Source organism: Vombatus ursinus, unplaced genomic scaffold (genome assembly GCF_900497805.2).
Source record: "Vombatus ursinus unplaced genomic scaffold, bare-nosed wombat genome assembly UNPS02014781.1, whole genome shotgun sequence".
Classification (NCBI taxonomy): domain Eukaryota; kingdom Metazoa; phylum Chordata; class Mammalia; order Diprotodontia; family Vombatidae; genus Vombatus; species Vombatus ursinus.
Genome location: NW_020954559.1, coordinates 5051201 through 5076200, shown reverse-complemented (window position 1 = coordinate 5076200; position 25000 = coordinate 5051201). Strand labels below are relative to the sequence as shown.

At 35.0% G+C, this 25000-nt stretch overlaps 1 protein-coding gene across 1 annotated transcript in view; it reads left to right on the top strand.

Annotated features, from left to right (window-relative positions):
* The window catches only part of LOC114046304 (ephrin-B2), a 51694-nt gene that overhangs the window by 19417 nt on the left and 7277 nt on the right, over positions 1-25000 (top strand). The window contains exon 2 of the mRNA XM_027866605.1: positions 7161-7444. Within this exon, the coding sequence (XP_027722406.1) occupies positions 7161-7444 (284 nt within the window). The remainder of the gene's footprint in view (positions 1-7160; positions 7445-25000) is intronic.

Here is a 25000-nt window from a genome sequence, read left to right as displayed (position 1 = left end):
TAGATAGATAGATAGATAGATAGATAGATAGATAGATAGATAGATAGGTGATATCTCTATAAGGACATATATATTATATGCATGTATATTTATATATATACTCACAAATAGATATTATCTGTCATCCACTCCTTTGTGTGTGTGAGTGTGTGTACATATATCAGATATTGGAGTAGGATAATCTCAAGGGAAGGCATTAGCATCTGGGCAAGGCTTCTTGCAGAAAGTGGGGTTTGAGCTGTCTTGAAGGAAGCCCAGGAAACCATGAGGTAGAGGTTAGAGGGCAGGGCAGGCATAGTAAGGAACAGACAGTGCAAAGGCAAAGATTGTTTTTGTTGTAATTTTTCCTCTGTTTCAATAACAATAGGTTTTTATACATTATTTAATCTTATTTATCAGGTTTTTATTGATGAATTACGGTAACGACTGTCATTTTCAGTTTTCTAGCTACCATGTTTTAGCAGTACAATAAAATTTGTTCATGACATGGCGTGTTATTATACAGATTGCCATGAGGGCAGATCAAATCATGTCCCCTCAAATATAACAAGGACAGATATAAAGTAAACCTATTGCCAAGGAATCCTATACGAAAAGTGTTAATCATATCCACAAGCACAGAACTAAGAAGCAATATTATAAAAGAGGTCTACCTTGTTATTTTAGAAGTAAACTCAACAGTGTCATCTCTCAGTGGAAATTCACATTTAACCTATGGATACATCATATTAATTTAGTATAGTGCACTGTCATTAGGCTTATTACACTTCTTTTATTTTCTTCCAAAGTCAATATAAGAGACCAGTGAACTACTCTACACTCTAAAATATGAGCTTCAAAAATTTCATAATGTGACATATATGTCTGTACACACACACGCAATTCATAGGTAGCAAAATGCATACACAAATAATTAAAGCTTCCATGTGTAGTGTACTTTAATTTTTACAAAGTGCTTTCTTTCCTTATAACCACTCTGGGAGGTAGGTATTACAAATATTATCTTTATTTTAAAGAGAAGGAAGCACTCAGAAATAGCAACTTACTCATGACCACAAAGCTAGTGTAGTAGAAAGAGCAACAAATTTGGAGTCAGGATGTGGGTTTGATTCCTGGGTCTGATGTCTTTGTGACTTTGGACAGCAAATTCATCATGTGGAAAATGAAATGGTCAGACTAGGAGGTGAACTCTCGAGGTCTGTTTTAGCTTGACATCTTATTATCTTATAACCACTGCTTTTGAGATTTGAACATAGGTCAGTGATTTGCCTTTAAGACTACATTTCCACTACAGCAGGTTTAACTCTAGAGGCCTAGCCCTAGGACAGACCTGTAGTAACACCAAGGATCCCATTAACATCATGCTAAGAACACAAGGACCATACCTCTATTATGGTCTAAAATAGCTTTGTTGTTAAGAAAAGTATGCCACCGTTATTTGCCTGTGTATTCAACTTCCCTCATTGATAAACAAAGATTGTTTGCTTTTGGATATCAATTATAATTTTGTGTAAAAAAGAAAACCATGCAGTTAGTCTGCTTTATTCATGCTTTGGGGTTATAGCCCCCTGTGGGGCTAGGTATACATTCCAGGTGGCAATGTTTTATGATCCTGCATTCTCAGATGTCTACCTTAAAAGAAGCCTCAGGGCTTTAGACACAGCTAATGTGCTCTCTTGCCTTGAAGCTTTACGCCCCATAGCTCTTAATGTGACACTTGTGAGCCATTGTGGTTTATTTTGACTTTCTTTGACTTCATTTTACAACTTTAAAAGTGCATTCAAAAAAACTCCAAAATTGGAAGCGGTTTCTTTTTTTAAATGTTAAATTTAAGATGAAACAGCGTGGACAGGACAGTTCATAAAGAAGGGACTCTTTGAGCTGAATTGAACTCATCATATCTGTCACTGATTTTGTAGTTTTCATCATTATGTACATGTGCTATAAATAGGTGGAGGAGATTATATGCCTTAAATTCCATCTTAGGAGGATGTGTGGACAAGAAGAGATCCTTTTTCCTTACTATCCCCTAAATCTTGTTGGAGTGGAGTACTAGAGGGGAGGTTTCAGCCAAACTTCTCCTGTGGCCTACAATGTCTTCCCTCCCCAATTCAGCCTTTTGTGATTCTGTCATCTTTCAGGTGCAACTCAAATTTCACCATCGTGTTTGGCTTTCCTCGAAAAGTACTATCCTAGAATGATCATTCCTCCTCATTCCTATAGTAGTTACCACCAGCATAACACATTGGTCACTTTATACTCCACCTTCTAGTGTGTAGCATTTCTGTGTGTCTTACCTCCTAGACAGATGATAAACTTTTAGAAGGGACCCGGGAGAAAGTGAAATAGTGTGGGAAAAGCCTTGACCTGAGAATTATGAAACCTGGGTTCTAGCGACTGTATTGTCCTGGGCAGATGAGTCTATGACCATCTTCAGTGTTTCGCTCACAATGCTTATGCATTTATGTATTTTGTTTTCTCTCTTTCTCCTCCCCTCCCATCCCCTCCCCTCCCCTGCCCTCTCCTCTCCTCTTCCTCTCCTCTCCTCCTTCTCTCTCTCTCTCTCTCACACATACACACACACACAGACACTATACTTACTTGTTGATGAATTTCCTTACCCTCATTGTTTGCACAAGTGCTTAGGACTATGCTTTGCACTTTAAACGCTCAATAAATGTTGAACTTAATTGAATAGTAGTCATTTAATAATTTAATATTTGTTGCTGTTGTTGATAATGATTTTTGGGCTCTTGTGTTAGTTCCTGCTCTTTTGCTGTACTTCTCCCAACTTCCTTGTTCCTAACAGATGGGAGGAGCTATCTATGTCTGGGTATACAAATTCATCTGGAGAAGGGATCTACATTCAGTGGATAGGTCAATATTTAATTTTAAAATTTTTCATGTATAGTAGATTGAATTTTGGAAGAGGAACCAGGAAGTCTGTTTTAGTTTTATAACAACCATAGACTGTCTTTCTATTGAGAAATCACATTTTTCAGTGCATAAGAATTCTCATTTATGGGCTTGATCTACAAGAAAACCTCTCAGCCATTAGAGCTATTCAAAAAAAGAATGAGTTGTCTCAGGTCTGAGTTCCCAATTCTTTGTCCTTGTATTAGTTGGATTAGATGACCTCTTAAGTCCTTCAAATTCTGAGATTATCTGTTTCTCTGATATACCTGTGGTATAATAAGCAAGTAGGCTAGTTTTCTTACGGAAATTTGTGATTATTTAGATTTTTAATACTTTGTAAAACTCTTTGGATCATTTGATATAAGATATTGGATCCTATCTTGCTGGTAAATGGCAGATAAATTTACTTTTTTTTTTTTTACTGAATTGTTTAATCACTACTTTAGACCAACATAGTAAACTGTTGCCCAATTTCTCCAACAGTAAATAAAAGAAAAGAAGTGCGTAATGACACATTTTTCAGTTTTGAGTGTTAACACTGAATGATTGATATATTAAACCATTACTTTTTTATTTAATGCCTTTTAAAATGTAAATTGATACTGGCTTTATTAATTTTCATGATTACCATTATTATTATTTTTTAAAATTATCAAGCACTTGTTTTCATATGTTGGGTCCTATGTAAAGATAGATAAATAAATGTGCTCTTAATCTTCTGTGAGCTTATTTTTTAAACTAAGTGATGTTCAATAAACGTTGAATAGATAAATTGATTAAAATATTAATCAAGTCTAGTTTTACCTTTGCAGAATGAATTAGAAAATTGAAGCAGTTATTTAGATGATACAAGGAATACCATATCCCCCACACTCCCCCATGCTTTCCCCAAAATATCTAAGTAATTGAGATCATTTCAGAAAGGTGATAGATTTAGGGTTCAGACTGAAACATACATTTGTATACATATATTGAGGGAATTTGTTTTTCTTGATGAATATTTGTTGCAGGAATTTTTTTTCTTTTTTTCTGATGGGGTATAGAGTTAGAAAGAGAGAAAATAGGTTTCTGTTCATTAAAAAAAGTGGCAGAGTATGTGAAATGTTGCATGTACTTTCAGATGAGGTCACTGTATTGTTTGTTTTACTTAACTATTTTGCTTATTTACAAGAGACCTCTCAAAAAGTGGGTGTAATCTGTAAATGTTTGTAATGTAAAAACAATAAATATCAATAAAATTTTAAAAAGGAGAAAAAAAGTGATCAAAGTTTAAAAGCAATTTAAAAACCCTCAAATTACTTAGAAAATTGCTTTAGTTTTTCATTTTGTTTTCTTAGTATAAACATAGCTTGAGTTAAAAAAAAAGACAAATCATAGTTTATCAAGTTTATCACAGGAGTTTGTAGGAATTTGTAGTCCTACATATGCTGACACAGAAAATCTCCACGTCTTATTCAGGAAAATTCTCTTAAAGAAATAAGTAGTTCAGGAGCTTCTTGAATGAAGAAAGAAAGGGAGAGTGTGGCAAACGTCATTTAGAAATGGAGTGTGGTCTGGGAAAAGATCATAGACCTCATGTGTTATGGACTCCCTTTGCAGTGTGCTTGAAGCCTGTGAACCCCTTCTCAGAAAAGCATAACAAGAGTGTAATGTGTGTGTGGTTCCAGTGATTGAGAGGAAAGGGTAGCTTTAGGAGAAAAAAAAATTAAAAAAAAAAACACACACAGAATTTTGCTAATGTAGAGTGAAAGAAAGCCTAGTGGCATTTTCCATGCCTTCTGCTTCTTGAGAAGTTGGTAGATGGTGAAACAGAACACGAAAGAATTGGCATGTAGAGAGGAGAACAGTTTTATGTCTATCTTGGTAGTTTGAGTTTGCAGTAAGGTATCACACTGAAGGTGGTGCGATGAATAGAGTTCTGCGTGTGAAGTCAGGGATATCTAAGTTCAAATTGAACCTTAGACAGTTGCAAGCTGTATGATCCTAGGCAAGTAACTTAACTTCTGTTTTCCGCAGTTTCCTTATCTGTAAAATGGGAATAATAATAGCACCTTACCACCCCACCCCCTACCTGGGAATTGTGAGGATCAAGTGAGATAATAATTGCAAAGTGCTTAGCACAGTGCCTGGCACATAGTAGGTGCTATATAAATAGTAGTAGTAGTAGTAGTAGTAGTAGTAGTAGTAGTAGTAGTAGTAGTAGACGACAATAGGCTTTGAGAAGCTAGATTTCAGGAGGAAAGTTTAGTGGTAGACAGATGGCCATCTGTTTCCTTTACAGAATAGGTTAAATTACCTGGATTCCTATATAGGCTAAAAGTGAACCTTCTAGCTATGGAGCAGTGTGATGTGGGAGAGGGTGCTAGATGTGGAGTAAAAGAACTAGGGGGATGTTCAAATCCAAGTACTGCTGTTTACTACCAGTAGGACTTTGTTCAAGTCCCTTATTTTTCTAGGACTCAGGTTCCTCATAAGAAAATTTATTTGGGACACCATCACAAGCAGCCAACTACTGGGAACTGCATTTACTGATTCTTGCAAAGAAAATACTATGTATACAGCAAAAAATAATAATAATAATAGAGAGAAGATACTGTGATAAGCTATGTCATCTACATTTCTGGAAAAACCATGGGTTGATTGTGGGTACAACTAGAAAGTTGTTTCTAATTTATAGTTCTAGTATAACAACAGCATAATAACCAAATGGACATTTTGATTTTTACATTAGGGAGGGCTTCTATATTAGATTCACTTCTGTTTTACTTTTGAGCAATATGAATAGGCTACAAAGGAGGCCATTAAAGAGGAAATTGGGTTGTTGTTTTTTGTTTTTTGTTTTTTGCTTTTTTAGCTCTAACATGAAAAAAGCCCAAGGGAGAGTGACTTACTGTAGTATACAACATACATTTTTCCTGCCATAAAATGGCATTTAAAAAAAAATAAACCTGTAATTAAATTTCTCTTTGTCATGTTACATGCTGTTTCGGAACTAACATAATGCACTTACAGAGAAAATTAATGCCATTCATTAGTATAAATCATAAGCTTATGGGACTAAGCAAGTCCCCATATGGATTTGAAATTGGGAGTGTTAAACCATATTTTTTTTCATATTCACTAGTGAACGATGACCCAATAATAATCATGGCTGGTGGGCTTCTTCAGTTAAATAAAGGATTGTATTGGAAGGATTCAAAACCTAGGGCTTTGTTCTCAGGCTTTAATATTTTAATGAGCCTGCAGGCTTGGCTGCCTACGAATGAGCTGGGATTTCTAAGCGTGTTGTTTAATGTTAGCAGTTGTAGAAGGATGTTCATTAGGAAGCTCTTGTTTCAGCTTCTCAAAGAAACTCTCCATTAAGAAAGATCTTTCAGCAGCATGGAGGGCCTGAAAGAGAAAGAGGGGCGGGGGGGGGGGGAAGCTTTTAGCTTCAGGCATTAGGGAATATTGTATCAGTAGCCTTCACTCCAAAGTGTTGCTTCTAAGCAGTAATTGGAGCAAATACATCTCCAAAAAAAAAAAAAAAGATTAATACAGAAGGACAGTGGCTGTTGTCCCTGCAAGAGGAGGGTCCTTCATCTTGCAGCTGAATCAATATTACAACTAATTATTTCTAGTTATATTTTATGGGTTTGTAAGACATTTCTTTTGTTCAGTATATAAAAAAACCTATTGTTTGATCAGTGACTAATTATGATAAGTAATTTGAAACATTCTTGATGAAACTTGTCTGTTAATTAACATCAACAGCAAATGGAAAATAACAGGACAACAAAGTGTTAGTACATCCACTGTTCTCTGAGATTGATGAGATCTTTGTATGGAATTCCCAATACAGGAAAGCTGCCAATTCGTTTAAACACACATACACACATACACACATACAAAACAAACAGGTGGGAAAGTCTGACTCACCATGAAGGAAAATTTCTTGCAGAGTTGAACAAAGAGCTACTGAAACATTACAACTGAGGGGGTGGTTAAATAATTAGAGCAGGACAGAACACAAGATGCTTCTCTTAAAGGGTGTATTTACTCCTCTCTCCTTCCACCCCTTTAAATCTTGATCCCTAAGACCTTAGTGGTAGACCATCCCATGGTAGGGTGACATGGTATAGGACAAATTTGGTTATTGAGGGTATAGAGCTGCCCAGTGGGCAATTTTAGGAATATTGTATTATGCAGTATTGCTATTCAGTTCAACTCAAATGTCATCTTTTTTCTGTTTTTGGTTCTTTTAGATTTCTACCTGGACAAGGACTGGTACTATACCCACAGATAGGAGACAAACTGGATATAATCTGCCCAAAGGTGGACTCTAAAACTGTTGGCCAGTATGAATATTATAAAGTCTATATGGTTGATAAAGACCAAGCAGATAAATGCACTATTAAAAAGGAAAACACACCTCTGCTCAACTGCGCCAAGCCAGACCAAGACGTTAAATTTACCATCAAGTTTCAAGAATTCAGCCCTAACCTCTGGGGTTTAGAATTTCAAAAAAACAAAGATTATTACATTATATGTAAGTACAAAATGCAAATATTATTACTGATTTATAATATTAAGGATAAGCTGAATGGGTTTGTATGCTTTTAAAATTTTTCATAAAATGATTTCTTGGTAAATCTGTTTCATTGAGGATATCTGCGATCACATACTTAACTTTGAAACTCAATTCAGTTTATTGCAGTATAATAATATTGGCTAAATGCACATGTGTATTTCTAGATAAAGATTGTGTGTATACATGCATAAAATGAGAAAAGAGTTTGCGTAATAACTAGTAGCCACTTGAAACATTTGTATATTTTTGTTTTCTTACTAACAAAATCTATTTTAATGATTGCCTATGAATTTTTGATAGTTATATCTTGCCTTGAAAAAAAAATTAGTGGGTCTTTGTCTTAGACCTTGTGTTTGCTTTTTACCGTGATCATCATGATTATCTTTTAGTTAAAACTGGCTTAAGATATTTGATATGGAGAGCTAGAGTCAAGGCATTAAGATAATTTATCTTATTTTTGTTGACACACTTTGGGCCTTAACCAAATGGTATACAACTGGGAGAATTATGTACAAACAGTACAAATCATAGGAACCCAGAAATGCCAGCTGTATTGCTTATGGAACAGTCTTTAAGAGATCACACATAGTATGAATTTTCACTTTGGTGGGTCAGGTCAGGTACTGCTTTTATTAATAAGTTTTAATTAATAAAATTAATAGCTCTGCAGCTATTTAATAAAATCAACATACATTAATTGGGGGCCTAAAGTCAATAAGGCACTCTGCTGTGTAAGAAGATAGTATCAGAAGGTCAGGATTTGAACTGGGTCTGTGGAATTTTGGCAAAGTGAAATTTTACAATTATTCAGATACTTTTTTTTGGAGGGGAGATTCCTGTAATATTGAAAAAAAAATTTTTGTTTGATAGGTACACATAATTATTTAAATTTTAAATTTACATAGGCCTTTATTCTCAACTCCTAGTAAATCTTTTAATCAAACCAACAAATATTGAGAACTTACAGTATACAAGGTTCTATTTGTACTAAAGGGATAGGGACCAGGCCTGTGATTTCATTGAAAAAGGACACAGTTGAGAAAGGAAACTCCTGTTACCAATGAATAAATGATTTGCCTAGGATCATATAGGTTGTGTCCCAGGCAGGACATGAACCCAGGTCTTCTTTGCTTTGAGGTTGGCTCATAATCTGTACTCCACAGTGCCTCTCTCTTTTTTGTATTATAATGTCTCTAAGATAGAGGGTGTTGAATCAGAACCTCCCAGTACTTTTTGCAATCAATTTGGAAACTATTGTTGGCTCTCTCATTCCACTAGGCTACCACCTAGTTTTACTACACCAAGTTAATACTTTACTGGATGTTATTCCAATTTCTACTGGGACAATCTGGGCAAATAACAGATATTTCCTAATATATTTTGTTGTAATCAAAGCAAAAGCATCAAAACATTTTACAGCTGAAATGAAAAATAGTACTAAAATTGCCTTCAAATTACTGTGTAGTTTTTGTCTCTTGGGCTCTTATTGAACCTGTAATGCTCAGCTTTTAAACCAACTTAATTCAGAGTGATACAATCAGAACAAGTCACACAAAATAAAATCGGGCAAAGTGATATTGTAGGTTAAGGGACAATTGTGATAAAAGAAAATGAAAATCAATCTAAGGGATGAGATAATCAGATTAAGGAGGAAACATATAAAAATAACATCAAGGGATTCTTTTTTTTTTTAAGTAAGATATAGTTACTGTGTAAGTGAAAACACTAATGCTTCAGAAATGAAACTCGTTGTGACTCTGACAGTTTGAACTTGGTGTGGTTTGCTTTTGACAAGGTGGTGGAATAAGACTATTTGGTAGTAAGTGGTTCAGATGCACAGTGTCATATCCTTTACCCAAAGGTAACTGAATTTGAATAAATTCAGTTTTTTAAAAAAATGCTGCCTAAGGGTAAATAGTTTAGAGGAGACCAGTAATAATAGAAGATATTACAATTCATCCATCCATCCATTCATTTATTCATTCATTCATTCAACAAACATGTAATGAGTTCCCACTCTGGTATTAAGGCACTATGTTATAGGCTGAGGAAAAAATATGGATAAATGATGGCAGTGTCCTCAAGGTTTATAATCTAGTTAGGGGGCTTAATATTTAATGAAATGATTCTCATGATCACTCCAATTCTTTTTTTGAAACCCATAGAACTTTAAAGTAACAAACATGTTGCTCTCCGATTGAACTTTGAGTCATAATAAATGAGTAAAATTGTTATAGGTGATTTTTAGTTGGGGTAGATAACCCTTATATTAGTTTTATTATTTAATAAGAGAAATAAAACTCTGAATTACATGAAATGTTACTTATGGAGCCCGAGGATTTAGAGCTATTAAGGGACCTTATAGATGATCTAGTCTAACCCCCTTATTTTGCTGATGAAGAAACAGATCCAGAGAGGTTAAGCAACTTACTCAAAATCACATCAATAGTAGTAGCAGAGTTGGGATTTTGCAGTCTTTCAAGTAAATAAAATCAGTTCACCCATGTGTCTGGAAAAGTGAGTATTGTCACACAATCTTTATTAATATGGTGAAAATGGGGTTCTACTTAGACCAATGACATTTCAGTTTTTGAATCAGTATGTTAGACTGAACTATCATATTATAGAAATTACACACAAACGCACACATATTTTATGACTTGGTGGTGGTATCTGAGTGACTGGCTTGTGAATAGTGATAATATAAAGATGATGTGATAATGTGGCTTCAGTATTTCTTAACCTGGTGGCAGGAGGTCATAGTAACTAGTTTAAAGAACTGAACGGTTGTTTGTGTACCACTTAGTATATGAATATCAAATAATTGGAGAAAGTATCTCGGGCTCTAAAGTTTATCAAAAAGCTAAAGTAACCAAAAGTTATATTCTCTTATGGTTTTTCCCCCCATCTCATTGTTATCCTCATAAGATTGTGAGAACTACTGTTTTACAGAACTTGCCGTAGCTTTGAGGCAGGGCCCAAAAGTTTGTTCTGCATCTAGAAATCAGATACAAAAGGAAGGAATGACATTGATTTCATAGGGAAATCTCATTAAAAAGTGCTTTCAAATGTGCAAGTATAGTTTAATTCATTCTGCCCAAGCCCCCTTGCAGGCAGTCAAGGGGAAAAGAGAGGTGGAGAAACGAAAAAGAGTTAGAGGCTTTATGGTCTCACTACAAATAATCTCAAAATTTAACCTTAGTAAAGATTGCGATTTTGCCCTAAATGAAAAGAATTGCATCTCCCCCCCACCTCCAACATTCAATAAGATAGATAGGTAGAACTTTTATCCAAGAAGGGGCAAGCTTGGAGCCCACATCTTTTTTTCAGCAAGCAAATTTTGGAATATGGATATAGAATAGGGAAGAAATAGCCCTCATCCATTACTAAAAACAGATAACTTTGTGAGTTGGAAGACATGTCATAGAGGATGGTTGAAAAGCAGAAGTTGTTGCTATAGGTACATGTCTGACTCAGTTTCATTGCTTTTTGGGAGAGGGGAGGAGAGATAGGTTTGTTTGCTAGTAACTATAATGCATAATGTAATATCTTTACTACACTGAATTTGGTTGAATTAGAATAAATTCAGTTGTTTAAATGCTGCCTTGGGAAAAATACTACCAAGTAGATCAATCATAATATCAGAAGACATTAAAATTCATTCATTCGTCTATTCTACAAACATTTGGATGTGGTTGTGGTGGGGGCCTGTGTGGAGAGAAGCTGTAACAGGGGCCCCACACACAATGAGATGTGGTTTGTAACTGGTCTCGGTGGAGCCCTGATATGTTCAGAAATGAATCTCTCCAATATGTTCTTCTGGCGCCCAGGGTCCCAAGAGGTCCAGCTGATGGATGGTGAGAATGGCCATTGCCTATTATTGAGGCATCCTTTCTTCTACTTCCAGAAAGAACTGTGTTCATATATGGTACTTTGAATGTCTAATTTCAGGATGTTTATGACTGAATTTTCATACTGAAATCTGTACACATTGTTGAAAGGAACTTAGGCTACATGATGAGATTTCTAGGTACCATGAATCTGTTGAGTTCTGTTTTGATATGCTAGAGAAAATGTAGGTGCTAATTCCTCTTCAGCCCCACAGAACTGATTTTTATGTAGGCCTCACAGAAATGGAGGTACAGATGGAAAACAACTTAAAACTCTAGTCTAAATCTAAATGTTAATTCTTTTGCCTTTCCATATTCTTCCAAGGCAATGGAAGGAGAATTTTAAGATAAGAAATTATTACTTTCCACAGAAACCAAGGTGTTTTAAAATTATTACTTCTGATATCAGGACACTCACAAAATGGTACTGTATTAGTATTTTTTATGATGCTTAGAGAGCAAATACTCTGTATTTTAGAAGTAGGCAGATTTTTAAAACCATGGATCTTTTATTAATTCATTCATTCAAAGAGTATTAATATGCTCAGCATTGTGAAAAGGGGAGTACTGTATATACTTAACTCTATATGATTCTTCATAATAACCAGGTTTTAAATACCATAACAATGAAAAGGATTGTTCACTCTCTGCAATAGAGGTAGGAAGAGAAAAGAGTTTGAAGGAGAATATGATTAGCATGGTTTGGGGGTAATCCAGAGTATCAATTGATTTATTAATTAGTATACAACAACTCCCAAATGAAATGTAAACCAAACATGAGATTTTTTTAAATTTCCCAGTGAAATTATTAACGAATTTCTGGCCCATTATAATTAAGACCTTTGATTTAAAGTGTTACCAAGTCTTAAAACACAGTTAGCCATTTTTGGAGGAATAAAAGGAAATCATGTTTATTAGTTGAAATTATACTATTAGACCTATAAGGTATCTAACATACTACATTAGGAAAAGTCTTTCAGAAACTATGTGGAGCCTCATTGTCGTAGCTTACATTTAGAAGAACATTTGCTTTGGCATCCAGCAAAACAATATATGGGGTTTAAAAAATATTTAACACCGGGGCAACTAGATGGTGCAGTGGATAGAGTACCAGCCCTGGATTCAAGAAGACCTGAATTCAAATTTGGCCTCGGACACTTGAGACTAGCTGTGTGATCCTGGGCAAGTCACTTCGCCCCATTGCCTCACCAGAATAATTAATATCAGTTTTTTCAAATGACTTGCCTAAGTAATTGGCTTTGGTCTTAAATTATATACATTGAGTGTTTGAGTTCGAAGAAGTGCTTTATTACTCTTTGGTCCCACAAAGATCTCCTACTCTTAAATAGAATAAGATGTTCATTGGATTTAAAACAACAATAATAATTTTATATAACTATGTAAGTTTTTCTTTTGTATTTAATACAAATTCATGTTAGTTGTGAAAAAGAAACTGCTTGTGTGCCATAATATGTAGCCCATCTCCCAAAGTCAAGCAAATTCTTTTTGATTTAGTGAATGCTCAAACTAATATTGGCAAAGTGTTTCTGGGAAATTTTGGTATTTTCCTTTATAACTATGCCACAGAGCTTCTGTTTGGATACTTTGCATGCCTGGTTTAAATTTTGTGTTTCAAGGAGGTAAACCAGAGCTGAATGAATCAGCATTTTGGTGATTCGGCAATCCTGGACACCTACCCTTTCATGGTTTTGTGGATTGGCCATCCAATCTTCAGAAACAGCTAGGCAAAGTACATGTGAAAAGATTATAAAGAGGTTTTCATTGTATGACAAACATTACATGAGTCAGAGGTTGCACTGAAAGTAGAAGCCACTTTATTAGTTTTTTTTTTTAAATTAAATCAGTGAATAATAGCTCTGACAAAGTTGTTGGGTAGACAAAGAAATCACTATTAAGAGACTAGATCTTGGTTTGGCTTTATAGGAGCTTTAGATACCTCTATATTTGCTGCACTATCTTGTTAGAAACCACCAAGTTCCTGATCCAAAAGAATAATCTAGAAAGCCAGGCCCCAAAGATTATGTTTGATTAAGAACTTTTTTTTTTTATAAAATATATACTGAGGTGTGCCTAGCAAATTCATACATGGGTGTGGTATTTCCCAGAGCTACGCTGCAACATTCCATGCCCTAGTAAAACATTCTTTAAGAAACATGACTGCCTAAGTGAATAAGACATTCTAAAGACCTTTATTGGTTCAGTTCTCCAGAATAGGTATTTCATACCAGCTTATGAAATTGGTAGGGTTCAGAGGAAGCTTAGAAATTTATTATTTTTTTCTATTCAGAATGGAATGAATGAAAATGTTTAAATGGATACTATAGTATATTTAAAGTATTAAGACCAAAAAAAGAGAGCATTTAATATCCCCATCTCCTTGTTAAGTATAGATGAATTTACTTTTTTTGTGTATACTAAAATACTCTGTAACCACTTTCCTAAGTAATCTGGCTTTAATAACTTAATCTTCAAATTTTCTTTTTTGTATGATTTCTAGAAGCATAGGCATATGTCTGAGTAAAAGGGTTATACGCTTTGTAAAAAAAAAAAAAAAAAACCCAGCCAACAACCCAAACCTCCCAACCCCACACTGCATCTACTTTGTGATCAAATATTCTTCCACTATTTCAAATAGCCAGATTTGATTAGACGAGGCAGCTAGATAAGGAAATAGCAACAGTTTAAACTGTAGTTATATTTTACTTACAATAACTGAAACATACATTTTGTTATTGTTATCTGATGGATCATTTGTAGATTAACGATCCTTTTAACCAACTCCACTAAGAGGCACAGTGCATAGAGCACTAGGAGCCAGGAAGATCTGAGTTCAAATACTATTTCAGAGACACTAACTTGCTGTGTGATCTTAGATGAATCATTTTAACCTCTTTCAGACTTACTTTCTTCATCTGTAAAATGGGAGTAGCAATAACTCCTACCTCAGAGGGGTACAGTGAGTCTCAAGCAATGCAATATAGGTAAAGTCTTTTACAGACCTTAAAGTACTATGTCTAACTGCCAGGTGTTACTATTAACTTTTCTAATTCTATACTTAAAATGTGTCACTTTTGGAAATGATCCCCTCAGCCCACCAGCCTGTCTACAGGAGTCTGTCATTCCCCTGATTTGGTGCCCTAAACAGGGCAATATAGTCTTCAGAATCAAAGGTACAAGTGTCCTTTTGCAAAAACTAGAGGGCCTAGGGAAGGTGGCTTGGTAAACCTATAATTTTTCTTTTACAAACCATCTATAAAGTAAAACCTGAAGGAGTTTATAAGTTTCAGTAACTTATGATCCAATTATAAGGCCTCCTTTACTCATTTTCTCTGGTTATTATAAAGTACTTTTCTCCTCTGTTTCCTGTTACCAAGAAACACTCACTTGAATCCTCTAGTACTTGGTATTGCCCAAGCATGTTAGCAGATCCTTTTTAATACCTAGAAGAGACAGACAGGGAGGAATCTCCACATATGTGTAATCATTCTCCTCCCCACTTTGTATTTCCATCTAACTCTAATGTCAGAAGTTTTTGCATAAAGAAAACTGTATCAACGGAAAATTTAGGAGTGATCTAATGTAGTTTGAAATGTCTCCTGTAGATTTAAAAAAAAAAAGTGTTTAAAAGTTGTCTTGTCGATGTGACTGGCCAGGAAGTACATTACTACCTAGATTTTCCCCTCTGTCAGAATATTAGATAACCTATGTCTATCATTTCCTAATGTAAATTGATAGTTTGAAGGTCACTTTCTGACTTGGTTGAAAGCTCTCAACAGGGTGTGTACCAGCAAAACTATTTGCTGGGCTGAAGATAAATAAAGCCCATAAAAGTTATGTTATTAGGGAAGGAAAGTCTTAATGCCTGCTGTATAACTTCAAGTGGCCAAACAAAGTCTGTGGCCCCAGGGCTTAATGGAATTGTGGCCCATTGGGATTTTTGTCTGTGACTACCCAGAGCTTGGGAAGAGAATAAGGCTAAAAATAGATTGATGGTATTTGTTCACGTTCAGTGGCATTACCTGGGTAGTTGTGATGGTTTATCTCCTTTAGAGTCAGACAGAGGTAGTATCTCAGGAAATTGGTAAGCACCACCTCTCTATTCCCAACGGCAGCAAATGAAAGAACAAGATTATTTGATTGTTAAAAGGATGAAGAGTTGATGAGCAAAGAGAAACTAAAGATATTATATGTAAAATGGATGTGAAAGCAGACAGAAAATGAAGAATAATTACTTAGCAGGAAAAAAAATTATTTAGGAATTGCTCAGAATGAAACTACTTTTAATATTTCATAAGATACAATTTAATATCCAAGCTACTATTTATTTATAGCCTTTTTTAGTTCACTTAGCTTTATAAATGATTTAACAATACTGGAGATAAAGTACTAATACAAAAAAGGAAACAAATCTCTTCTTAGCCTTTAAGTATTCATCATCCAGATCAGAGTTGAAAGCAAAATGAAATGCTTTAAAAATGAATATCCAACAAAGGTGTAGAAAAACATTATAAATATCTATTACTATGTGGAGGCATATTTACATAATTTTAAGAAATCACACATATTTGTTCCCTAAATCCAAATCCTCATGCCAAGTTTCCTGTAGTAAAGTTGACAGTGCTATAAGAATTAAAAGAAGCTGAATTAAAGAATTAAGGCAGTTGAGGAAAACATTCCTCTTCGGGGATGTGCTTAATCTCTCCATTGGTCAGATAGAAACTATGTTCCTCCCCTACCACCCCCCCAAAAAAAACCCATACTATTACCCATAATTGAACTTTTGTAGTGTATTCACACATTTTTTTTTTCAAATAGATCTTCATTTAGGATAATAGCACATTTTATAGCAATACAGTAGTAATAACATTTTACACTCATCTTTCAGGTTGTCGAAGCATTTTTCCTTATAACACTATGAGGGAAGTAGCACAAATACTATCTTTATTTTACAAATGAGGAAACTGAGGCTAAGTGAACTGCCTATAATCACAGATTAAAAATATCTGTGGTGGGATTTGAACACAAATTTCATAGCTCAAAGTCCAACCCTCTTATCTACCATATTACCCTATCTCTCATATATTAGGAATAGAGAACACAGGTAAAAAACAAGAGATCTGGAGATACATAGTCACATATATCCATGTGTATGCACACATGTGTATATGTATGTGTTATGTATGGTTGTATATGTCATTTTATGTGGGGAGGAGAGAGAGAGGGGAAGAGGGACAGAAAAAGAGAAAGGCAGAGAGAGAGAGAGAGAGAGAGAGAATGAACATAAAATGACTTCCAGGGTTATATTATGTTGGGTCTTTAGTCCCTGGCATCATTTGGTAACTAACTGAAGATCTTAACCCCACAAAAGATAAATTAATTAAACTATTACTTTTAAATGACAGAAAAAGATGCAAGAAAGTACATGCCATTGTGATTTTGTCAGCAATTTGTTAGATATGGATTTTTACAGTCATTCTAGTAACCACTTTGGGGATCTCAGCCATATGGCTTAATGGCTTGCACCTCCATTTCTTCAGGACCCTCCAATGAAAGACGCTGTAGAATACAATTCTTATACAAACACCATCTCCATCTACCTAAGAGCAGCCCCTAAATGCACATGCGTATTCACATATGTATTAAACTTCTGACTAGCTTAGCCAAGTAAAAGTGCTACTGTTTTTGGCAAATCCCCCGGTAGTATCATAATTGATCAAATTACAGAGGTGCCAAACTATGTGTTACTGAAGGATAGTTATGTGATTGTAAATAGCTTTTTGTGTTTGCAATGAAGCCCAGTTTTGTTGTGCCTGATATAAAATCAAGAGATGAAGGTATTCTTTTATTGAAGCAAACATGTGGAAAATTGCTCTAGATTGTTATAGTATAGAACATCTCCCCTGAAAGGAATGAGGTTCATCTATAGGGCAAACTCAGACAGTAGCACTTTATTGGGGTTACTGCTGGTCTCTAGATGGTCAAAGCAAATAACATCATGTCCATCTAAACTATTATACCATCAGAGGGGCACATTTTCTCATCTCTAGTGTTATATTCTAAACTGTCAGTAGATATTAACTCAGTCAGTAGTGATGTCCTACCACCTAGAGATGAACTCTGCCTCAAAATGATGTTTTCCACTTCAGTGCCACTCGTCTGGCAATTACTGGGTCATTAATATCATTGCATGCAATTAGTGACAGTAGAATGAGCAAGAGGTTCGTGAGTTTGTTGGTTGTTGGTTTTTTTCTATCATTATGAAGTTTTTAATATAACCCTTTCTTAACCAGACACTTCCATCATTATACAAAAGCTGAGATTTTTTTTTTTTTGAACAGCCGATTCAGTCAGAAAAGAAGTTTGGGTTTTCTGTGTGGGAAGGGTAGAGTACAAAAAATGCTTCCTCAGATAATATATATCATATATTCATTTCTTTTTCTTCCAAAACTGCCAGTGGAGAAAATAGCAGTCACTTGGATGTTAACCAATTCCATTAGTTTTGTTAAGCAGACCTCATCATGGCAATAGGGAAGCATTTCCCTCTATTTATATTTGTTTGTGTATAATGAAGCTCTTCTCACTGTCTCTAGAAGGCCAACTGTGTAAAATGTTTACTGACTTCAATTGAAACTGATCATTTAGTTACCTTCTTAAAGCAACTCCAACTCATCTTAATTAATGGCTTTTTGTCGATAATAAAATTTTCCTCGCACATGCATAATGACAAAATCTCTTTATACTATTGACATTCAAGCTCTCTGTAAATTTACCCTGTTTGAATCACTGTGGCAATAAGACAAGATCTCTTAAAGCATGCCGATGAGCAGCTTTTTTACCAAGTCATTTCAGAACTTATCCTAATGAGGTATTATTCCACCAGCATGAGTCTATAAAGACTTTTTAGTTCTTTTTAAAGAACTTTTTAGCAATAGAATTTGGGGCTTGTTAAAGGATTCTCTACCCCAGTACAATTCATTTCTTAGAATTTAATTATACAGGCAATACAATGATGGATCCAGCTAGAGAGTTTATTGGTTTTTGGTTTTGTTTTTTTTTTTTGAGGGAGTGGGTAAGGGGGGGTAGTGTTTGATAGATAGAAGAGAATAAAATAAACTACACCATACTAAATTTCATGCATTTTAGCAAACTTCTAGTTGAAGAAAGGCAGACAATTTATTATGGCCAAGACTATACTTCCTGAGAAAGTAGGATTTGTTGGAGGGAGCATGGGAAGGTACTTTGGGCTTTGTCATTCTCTATTGTTTTTTCTCTAGGGACTAGGACATGACAGTCTAGGTTTGTCTTTTAAACAACGTTAATGATGGCCTCTGGTACTCAATTTAATTAAATTAAGTAGTCTAAGCTGTAAAGATTCTGTGTGGCTTTAAAAGACTGTGACAATCTATGAGTAAAATGGGGTGGAATTTGTTGTTTTCTGAATCCTATTTATTTACTATTTCTTAATTGTTACTATTACCTGCACTTTTGAGATTGACACCCAGGGATGTGTAGGTAAAGCACATGCATTGTATTGGCTCCTTGACTCAGTTCGGCATTTCTTCCTTTTTTCTCATCTGAAAATGACTGGAGCAATGGGTGTCATGAAAACATCTGAGTTAATGTTCAAATCAAAGTATCTTTTAAAAAAATTTTAAACCTCTAAATTCCCCTTCTTCTCCTTTCTAATATATTTGTAGAATAGATTATTATACATAATGCATGTCACAAACTAGAAGAGAAGGTAGGTAGTTACATATTATCTTTTATTTCAGAATTAATGTATCTGCAGTAGCCTTTTGGTGTTTGTGGGAAATACTGAACTGGCCCAAAAGATTAAATTGTAATGTGCTACTCTAGAGCAGTTTGATATAGTAGACAGAGACGGACCTTGGAGTCAGAGACCTGGGCTCAACTCCTGCCTGTAATGCTTACCATCTGGGTGACATGGGCAAGTTCCCATCTTTAAAACAAGACCCTGAAGGTCCTTTCAGCTGTGAAGTATAATCCCATCTAAATTAGTTTTTTATATGATTTACTTTTACCTCTCAAAAAAGTAACTCTTAGCATTCTGAATTTTCAGTCCAAAATGGCTAGAACTCATTTTTTTTAATGCATGCTTTCAAAATAATCACTTGACACTTGGATCTTGTATGAGATTTTCATAGATACAAAAATCACAAACATGGTACAATGTTTTACAAGTGGAAATAACCTACTCATGTTAGTAAAGAAAAACCAATAAAACATGGATGGGAGATTAAAAAAAAAATCAGAGTGCTAAGAAATGTTGAATTACATGGAGTGGTTCATTCTTGTATCAGTTGATTCTTTACTACTGCAAAGGGATAAAACATAGAAGCATCCGCAATGTTTGCTTCAAAAGAAGGTGAAATTTGCTTTCATGGAAAGAAGTTCCTAGGTAGAGTTTTGAAAGGATGCTGATGATTTACTCTTAGTGACAGACTAGTCTAGCAGCCCTCTTGGAAAGTCATGCTATGCTGTGCTCTTCATTCAGGGCATTTTCCAAAAGCTTCCTGAAAGCTCTTTACTGCTTTTGCACCTAACTGTTTCCTTGTCCCAAGCTTTCCCTGTAATTCCTCAATTGGCTACAAAGCAAAAGTAATGCTTGTCTTTACGTGAATACTGTCATGACTATGTTTAGTCCTTAGCTGCCTTAAAAGGATGGAATAGGACGTAGACCTGTGTTTTCATTGGTATAGGAAACTCTCAGGTGAGGAAATTCTATCTGTCATGACATTCAAATTGACACCTTCTCCCCAGTGGAGTCTTAAAGAGTTTGCTAGAGCTGAGAAGTGTGGACTTGTATCACATAGTCAGCATGTGTTGAGAGTATAGACTTGAACACAGGTCTAGCTTCACTACAAGATTGTCTCTATAACCCTACTATCTCTCTCTTAAAAGGATAGCCATGTGTTGTTAATGCTGAATGAGGCATCAAACCTTCAGTTGAGTGCCTAGAAATTGATTCTTTTTCTGGTCCTCATCTCTTGAAGTATATTTTTGAATGTGTTAGCATTTGATGACAGTGAGTTAAGATAGATGTATCCTGATTTTGTTGCACAATACTTTTCATATTAAGTAACCTAACATCTATCCACCTACGTACTCCTTGGCTGGCATAACTCATTCCATTTTTGTTTCTTGTGGAAACCCAAAGATTTGTAAAAAGGAAAAGCATAATGTAGTTCATATTTCATGTACATTTTCAACAATCACTTTGCCTTGCTTTTCTTTATAGATTATATTGTGTTAATTTCTTCATTTTCTACATAAAAGTCTTCTGATATGATCAAATGAGATGGTATTTGTAAAAAGCACTTAGCACAGTATCCAGCACATACAAGGCACTATTAAATGCTTATTCCTTTTCCCTTTATTGAGATGTCAGAAATCTGTCTTGAAAGTCTCCATTTCTGTGTAGAGGTGGGATGGACCTAAGAAACTTCAGGCTCACATGGATTGTACATGATAGCGTAATGGAAGAGAAGAACATGCGTAAAAGAGACTATCCATACGAGATTTGCTTTGTTATTGTTGTTGTTTTAAGTAAGTTGTTTCACGTAGAGGCAGCATAGTAGATGAGGGAGCCTTGAAGCTAGGCTGTATGATCCAGGGCAAGTCACTTAACCTTAGCCTCTCTGTGCTTTAGGCAACTTTCTAAGGCTTTAAGTCACAGAGTAGATGCTGGCCTACATTGCTGGAAGGTATTTCTTCATCCAGGGCTTCTTCCCTGTACCAAAGAAATCACTAGTCCAGTCCTTAGTCATGAATTTGCTTGAATGAGATTTGGGATTATTATATCATTTATTATAGCAATCAAATGGGATTTTATTATATCAATGATAACAATGTTTGCTTTTCACAAAGTCCAAGTTTTTACTTCTGTAGAAAACATTTCAACTGTTACTCAGTTCCTCTCTCTGTCTCTCTTTAATTGACCTTTTCTGTTTTGAGGAATGCTTTTATTGAATTTAGGGTACCAAACTATTTTCAGTTCTCCCCTTCTGCCCATCTATACTAGTGTTTAGTATATAGGCCAGGCTTGAATTTTCATGAGTGTTACAGTTTAAATATTTTTTAAAAAATATTGAAGGTAGTAGAGATTTTTCTTTTAGTTTTTAGAGTGAAACAGCCTTGATTTTGCATTCTTGCCATCATTTCTAATCTCTTTGTGAATGGAAAGCCATATATAGGCACAAATCCAGCAGCTTAATTCTCCATCTGATTAGAGCAATGTTACCAACGGGATGGGCTGGACACAGCCAAGATCCATGCAGCAGCTTAGCCTCCTGGGAAGCAGAGTAATAACAATCAAATGAAGACATATTAAAATGTAATATTACTTCCTCTCCATGGGGACCATATAAAAATCATAGCCAGAAATACTCTTGTCTGCTTATTCTGGTTTTCTCGGGTTGCCTTTTTTTTTTTGCAGATAGCCAGAGCAGTACACACATAGTTAGCAAGAGCTGCAAGTAAGTGTCAAAGAAGAAAACTGTGAAAACTCAAAATCTGATCAGAGTAGTTTTCAGAAACATTTGGGGACATTTAAACAATATGGACTCTGGATACCTTTGATTAAATAATGATCTTTACTTACTGCAAATCAGGCTTTGAGATCTGCCTGGTGGAAAACTGTTTATGGCAACTTTCCATCGGATATACTTTTTTTTCTGGGAACCTATAGTGATTTGCCATTCACCAGAAGCTAAGCTATGGCAAAATCAGACTTTTTTTTTTAACTGTTTAATTGAGTAAACATAGTTTCATCCATTTAGCAATCTCCTGTTTGTAGCTTCATTAGGTTATGATGAAGAAGATAATCTAAAAATACTTGCCATTTCTGGTGCCATTATTCAATTGAAGATTAATGAATAAATGTATTTTTGCTTTCTTATGAGAATAATTAAAAAATAAAGCAAATGCTAAAATCATTGGATCATATGCTCTTAAAATTTTATTACTAAGCTTTATTCCTAAGCATTGGGTAGTGTCTTATTTTTTTTTTCAAATCTCACTGTATTTTAAAGGTTTCTTGGTGGTTGTTGCTGTGAAGACAAGACTGAGAGTATTAATTTCACTTTTCAAATGCAGACAAATAATTTAATGATTTCATAACTGCTCATAGCCTTCAGCTGAAACTATCATTAAAAAAAAACCCTACCAATAATGACAAAAAAAACAAAACCACAAAGTGAAAAAAATCTCTGTGTTACAGGAAAATCTTGGCTGTAGTCAAAGCCAATGTTAAGAGGGCGACAGGATTATGGTTATCCCCTCCCCTTCCTCAGACAAGCATATAATAGGTTGGGGACAGGGAGGATTGGATCAAGGTAGCTGTAATTTGCATCTAGGATCAAATATAAAACCAGCTGAAAACATTCAGGAATATTTTGCAGTTGGTATTATGTTTGACTTTTGTACACTGAGCTTTCAACAAGTATTAACATCTTGAAACAGTGTTTTCTTTGACATCTGAGATGATTCCTCTCTTCTAAAATGAAAGTCCTTCATCACTGTGAAGCCTAGAAAAGTGGGTTTCAGCTACCCCCACCCAAACAGCCCCATAGCCAAATACATCAGGTGATATTTTGACAGTGTTAATGACATTTTTTGGAATAATTTCCTCAAGTAACTTAGGCTAATTATCAGTTTAAATTAAAGGGAGGAGCAGAGCCTAGTCCTTTTCTGAAAATCATTTCTCAAAGTATGCAGCCCGTCTCTGGCTCTAAGCAATATCCTGTGTCTTCAGAAGAACCATTGGAAGGCAGGAAAAGTGGATTCTATTGAAGATTCATTCATCCAATATCAATGCCTCAAAAGTTGTCCTTAGCAGAAGTTTAAAACACACACACACACACACACACACACACACACACACACACACACACATATACACACACACACACCCCAAAACAAAAACCAGTTTGATTTCATAAAAAACAAATACATCAACTTCATTGCAGTTTTGCTCAGTCTCACTTAGTAACCCTGCTGAGATAGATCTGCTTTCCTCACACCATCTTCCTGTGCACTTGGAGTGTTAACTCAAGTTACCTCTGTAATTGGTACTAGTTTTATTTGTTATTTTTTGCTTTGTTTTGTTTTCTTTTTAATTTTGTGAGTGAGAGAGTTTGGTTTGACTGCATTTTAGGCTAAATCCAGTTGTTCCTAATGTAACAGAAATGTTATTCAGGAGACAAGAAATTTTAAAATGACCCAAATATTGGCAACCTAAGGCAGTCACAAATCAGGTGTAATCAGGAGTGACTACAGATTCTTAACTAGGAGTCTATGAACTTATTTTAAATAATATTTTTATAGATTTTATTGCAATGTAATTTATGTCATTTGTAAACCTATGTATTTTATTTTTATGCATTTAAAAATGTTATTCTGAGAAGGGATCCATAGGCCAGGCTGTCAAAGTGGATCATGACACAAATATAAAAAAGATTAAGAACCATCACCTACATGTCCATTCAGCTTTTAAAAAAATATTATTTCTATTTATCATTACATCCTGCCTTTCTACCTTCCCCTTACCCCTTGCATTTTGGCACAAGGTACATAAAGTTTGGCACATTTGGTACATAAAAAGTACCTTTTGGCACCCACTTGGTTGGTTTTACATCCAGAAATCTCTCTCCCCCCCCCCCCACTTTCAGATGTAAAAACAGCAAACATTTCTTCCCATTATTTTTGGGGAGACCATGAAAGCATGCTTCAAATCTTGTTTTTATCATGTGAGCACTGATTTTTTTAGCCCACTCATTTTGTGGGACTTGGTACTATTGTAAATGAGGGTACATTTATATCTCTATAGCACAGAATAAGACATATTGAAAGACTACTTATTAGCTAATAGCAGAAGTACAAATGTAAGATAGGGCAAAGAAAAAAAAATTCAGAGTCAGTCCAATGAATGTAAAACATTGAGGAATGCACATAGATAAGTGAAGTCATCATATAAGCATGAGTCACAGTTCTCAATTCCATCCTTTGTGTGCAGATACCTCTTATATTTGAAAAAAAAAATAGTGAAAAGGGGAAAGAACTTTGGGTCAAGAACTGAACCATGTAGGTAGGACCTTGTTAAATCTATATACAGAGATGATGAAAGTCCACTTAGAAAATATATGGTTTTCTAGTTTTTTGCTTTTTTTGTTTAATGGGTGAACTGGTTGGTAGATTAGAAATAGAGAAGGTCTAAAATCTATGTTTTAATTTGATGAAGGAGGAGGATAAAGGTAAAAACTAAGTACTCATGAAACATGATGAACTTGGATTCTTGCAAGCTATGAAGATTCAGTTTATTGCTTAGGTTCATGCAAACTGTTAAGTATTGAGTTGTTGCTGTTAAGTAGTATGGCAAATAATTTGCTTATTTCTTCAGAATCTGTGGTGAGTCCAGGTACATCACTAAAACAATGCAATTAGTAATATTATTAGTAGAGCTTCAAGCTGAGAGACGATATTTGGTTCAGGGGTAAGAATACTTTTTTCCTTTTTTAAATTAGAGAACTTTAGTTTAAATCCCAGTTCTGCTACTCGTTATCTGCCCAATCTTAATATCTCTAGG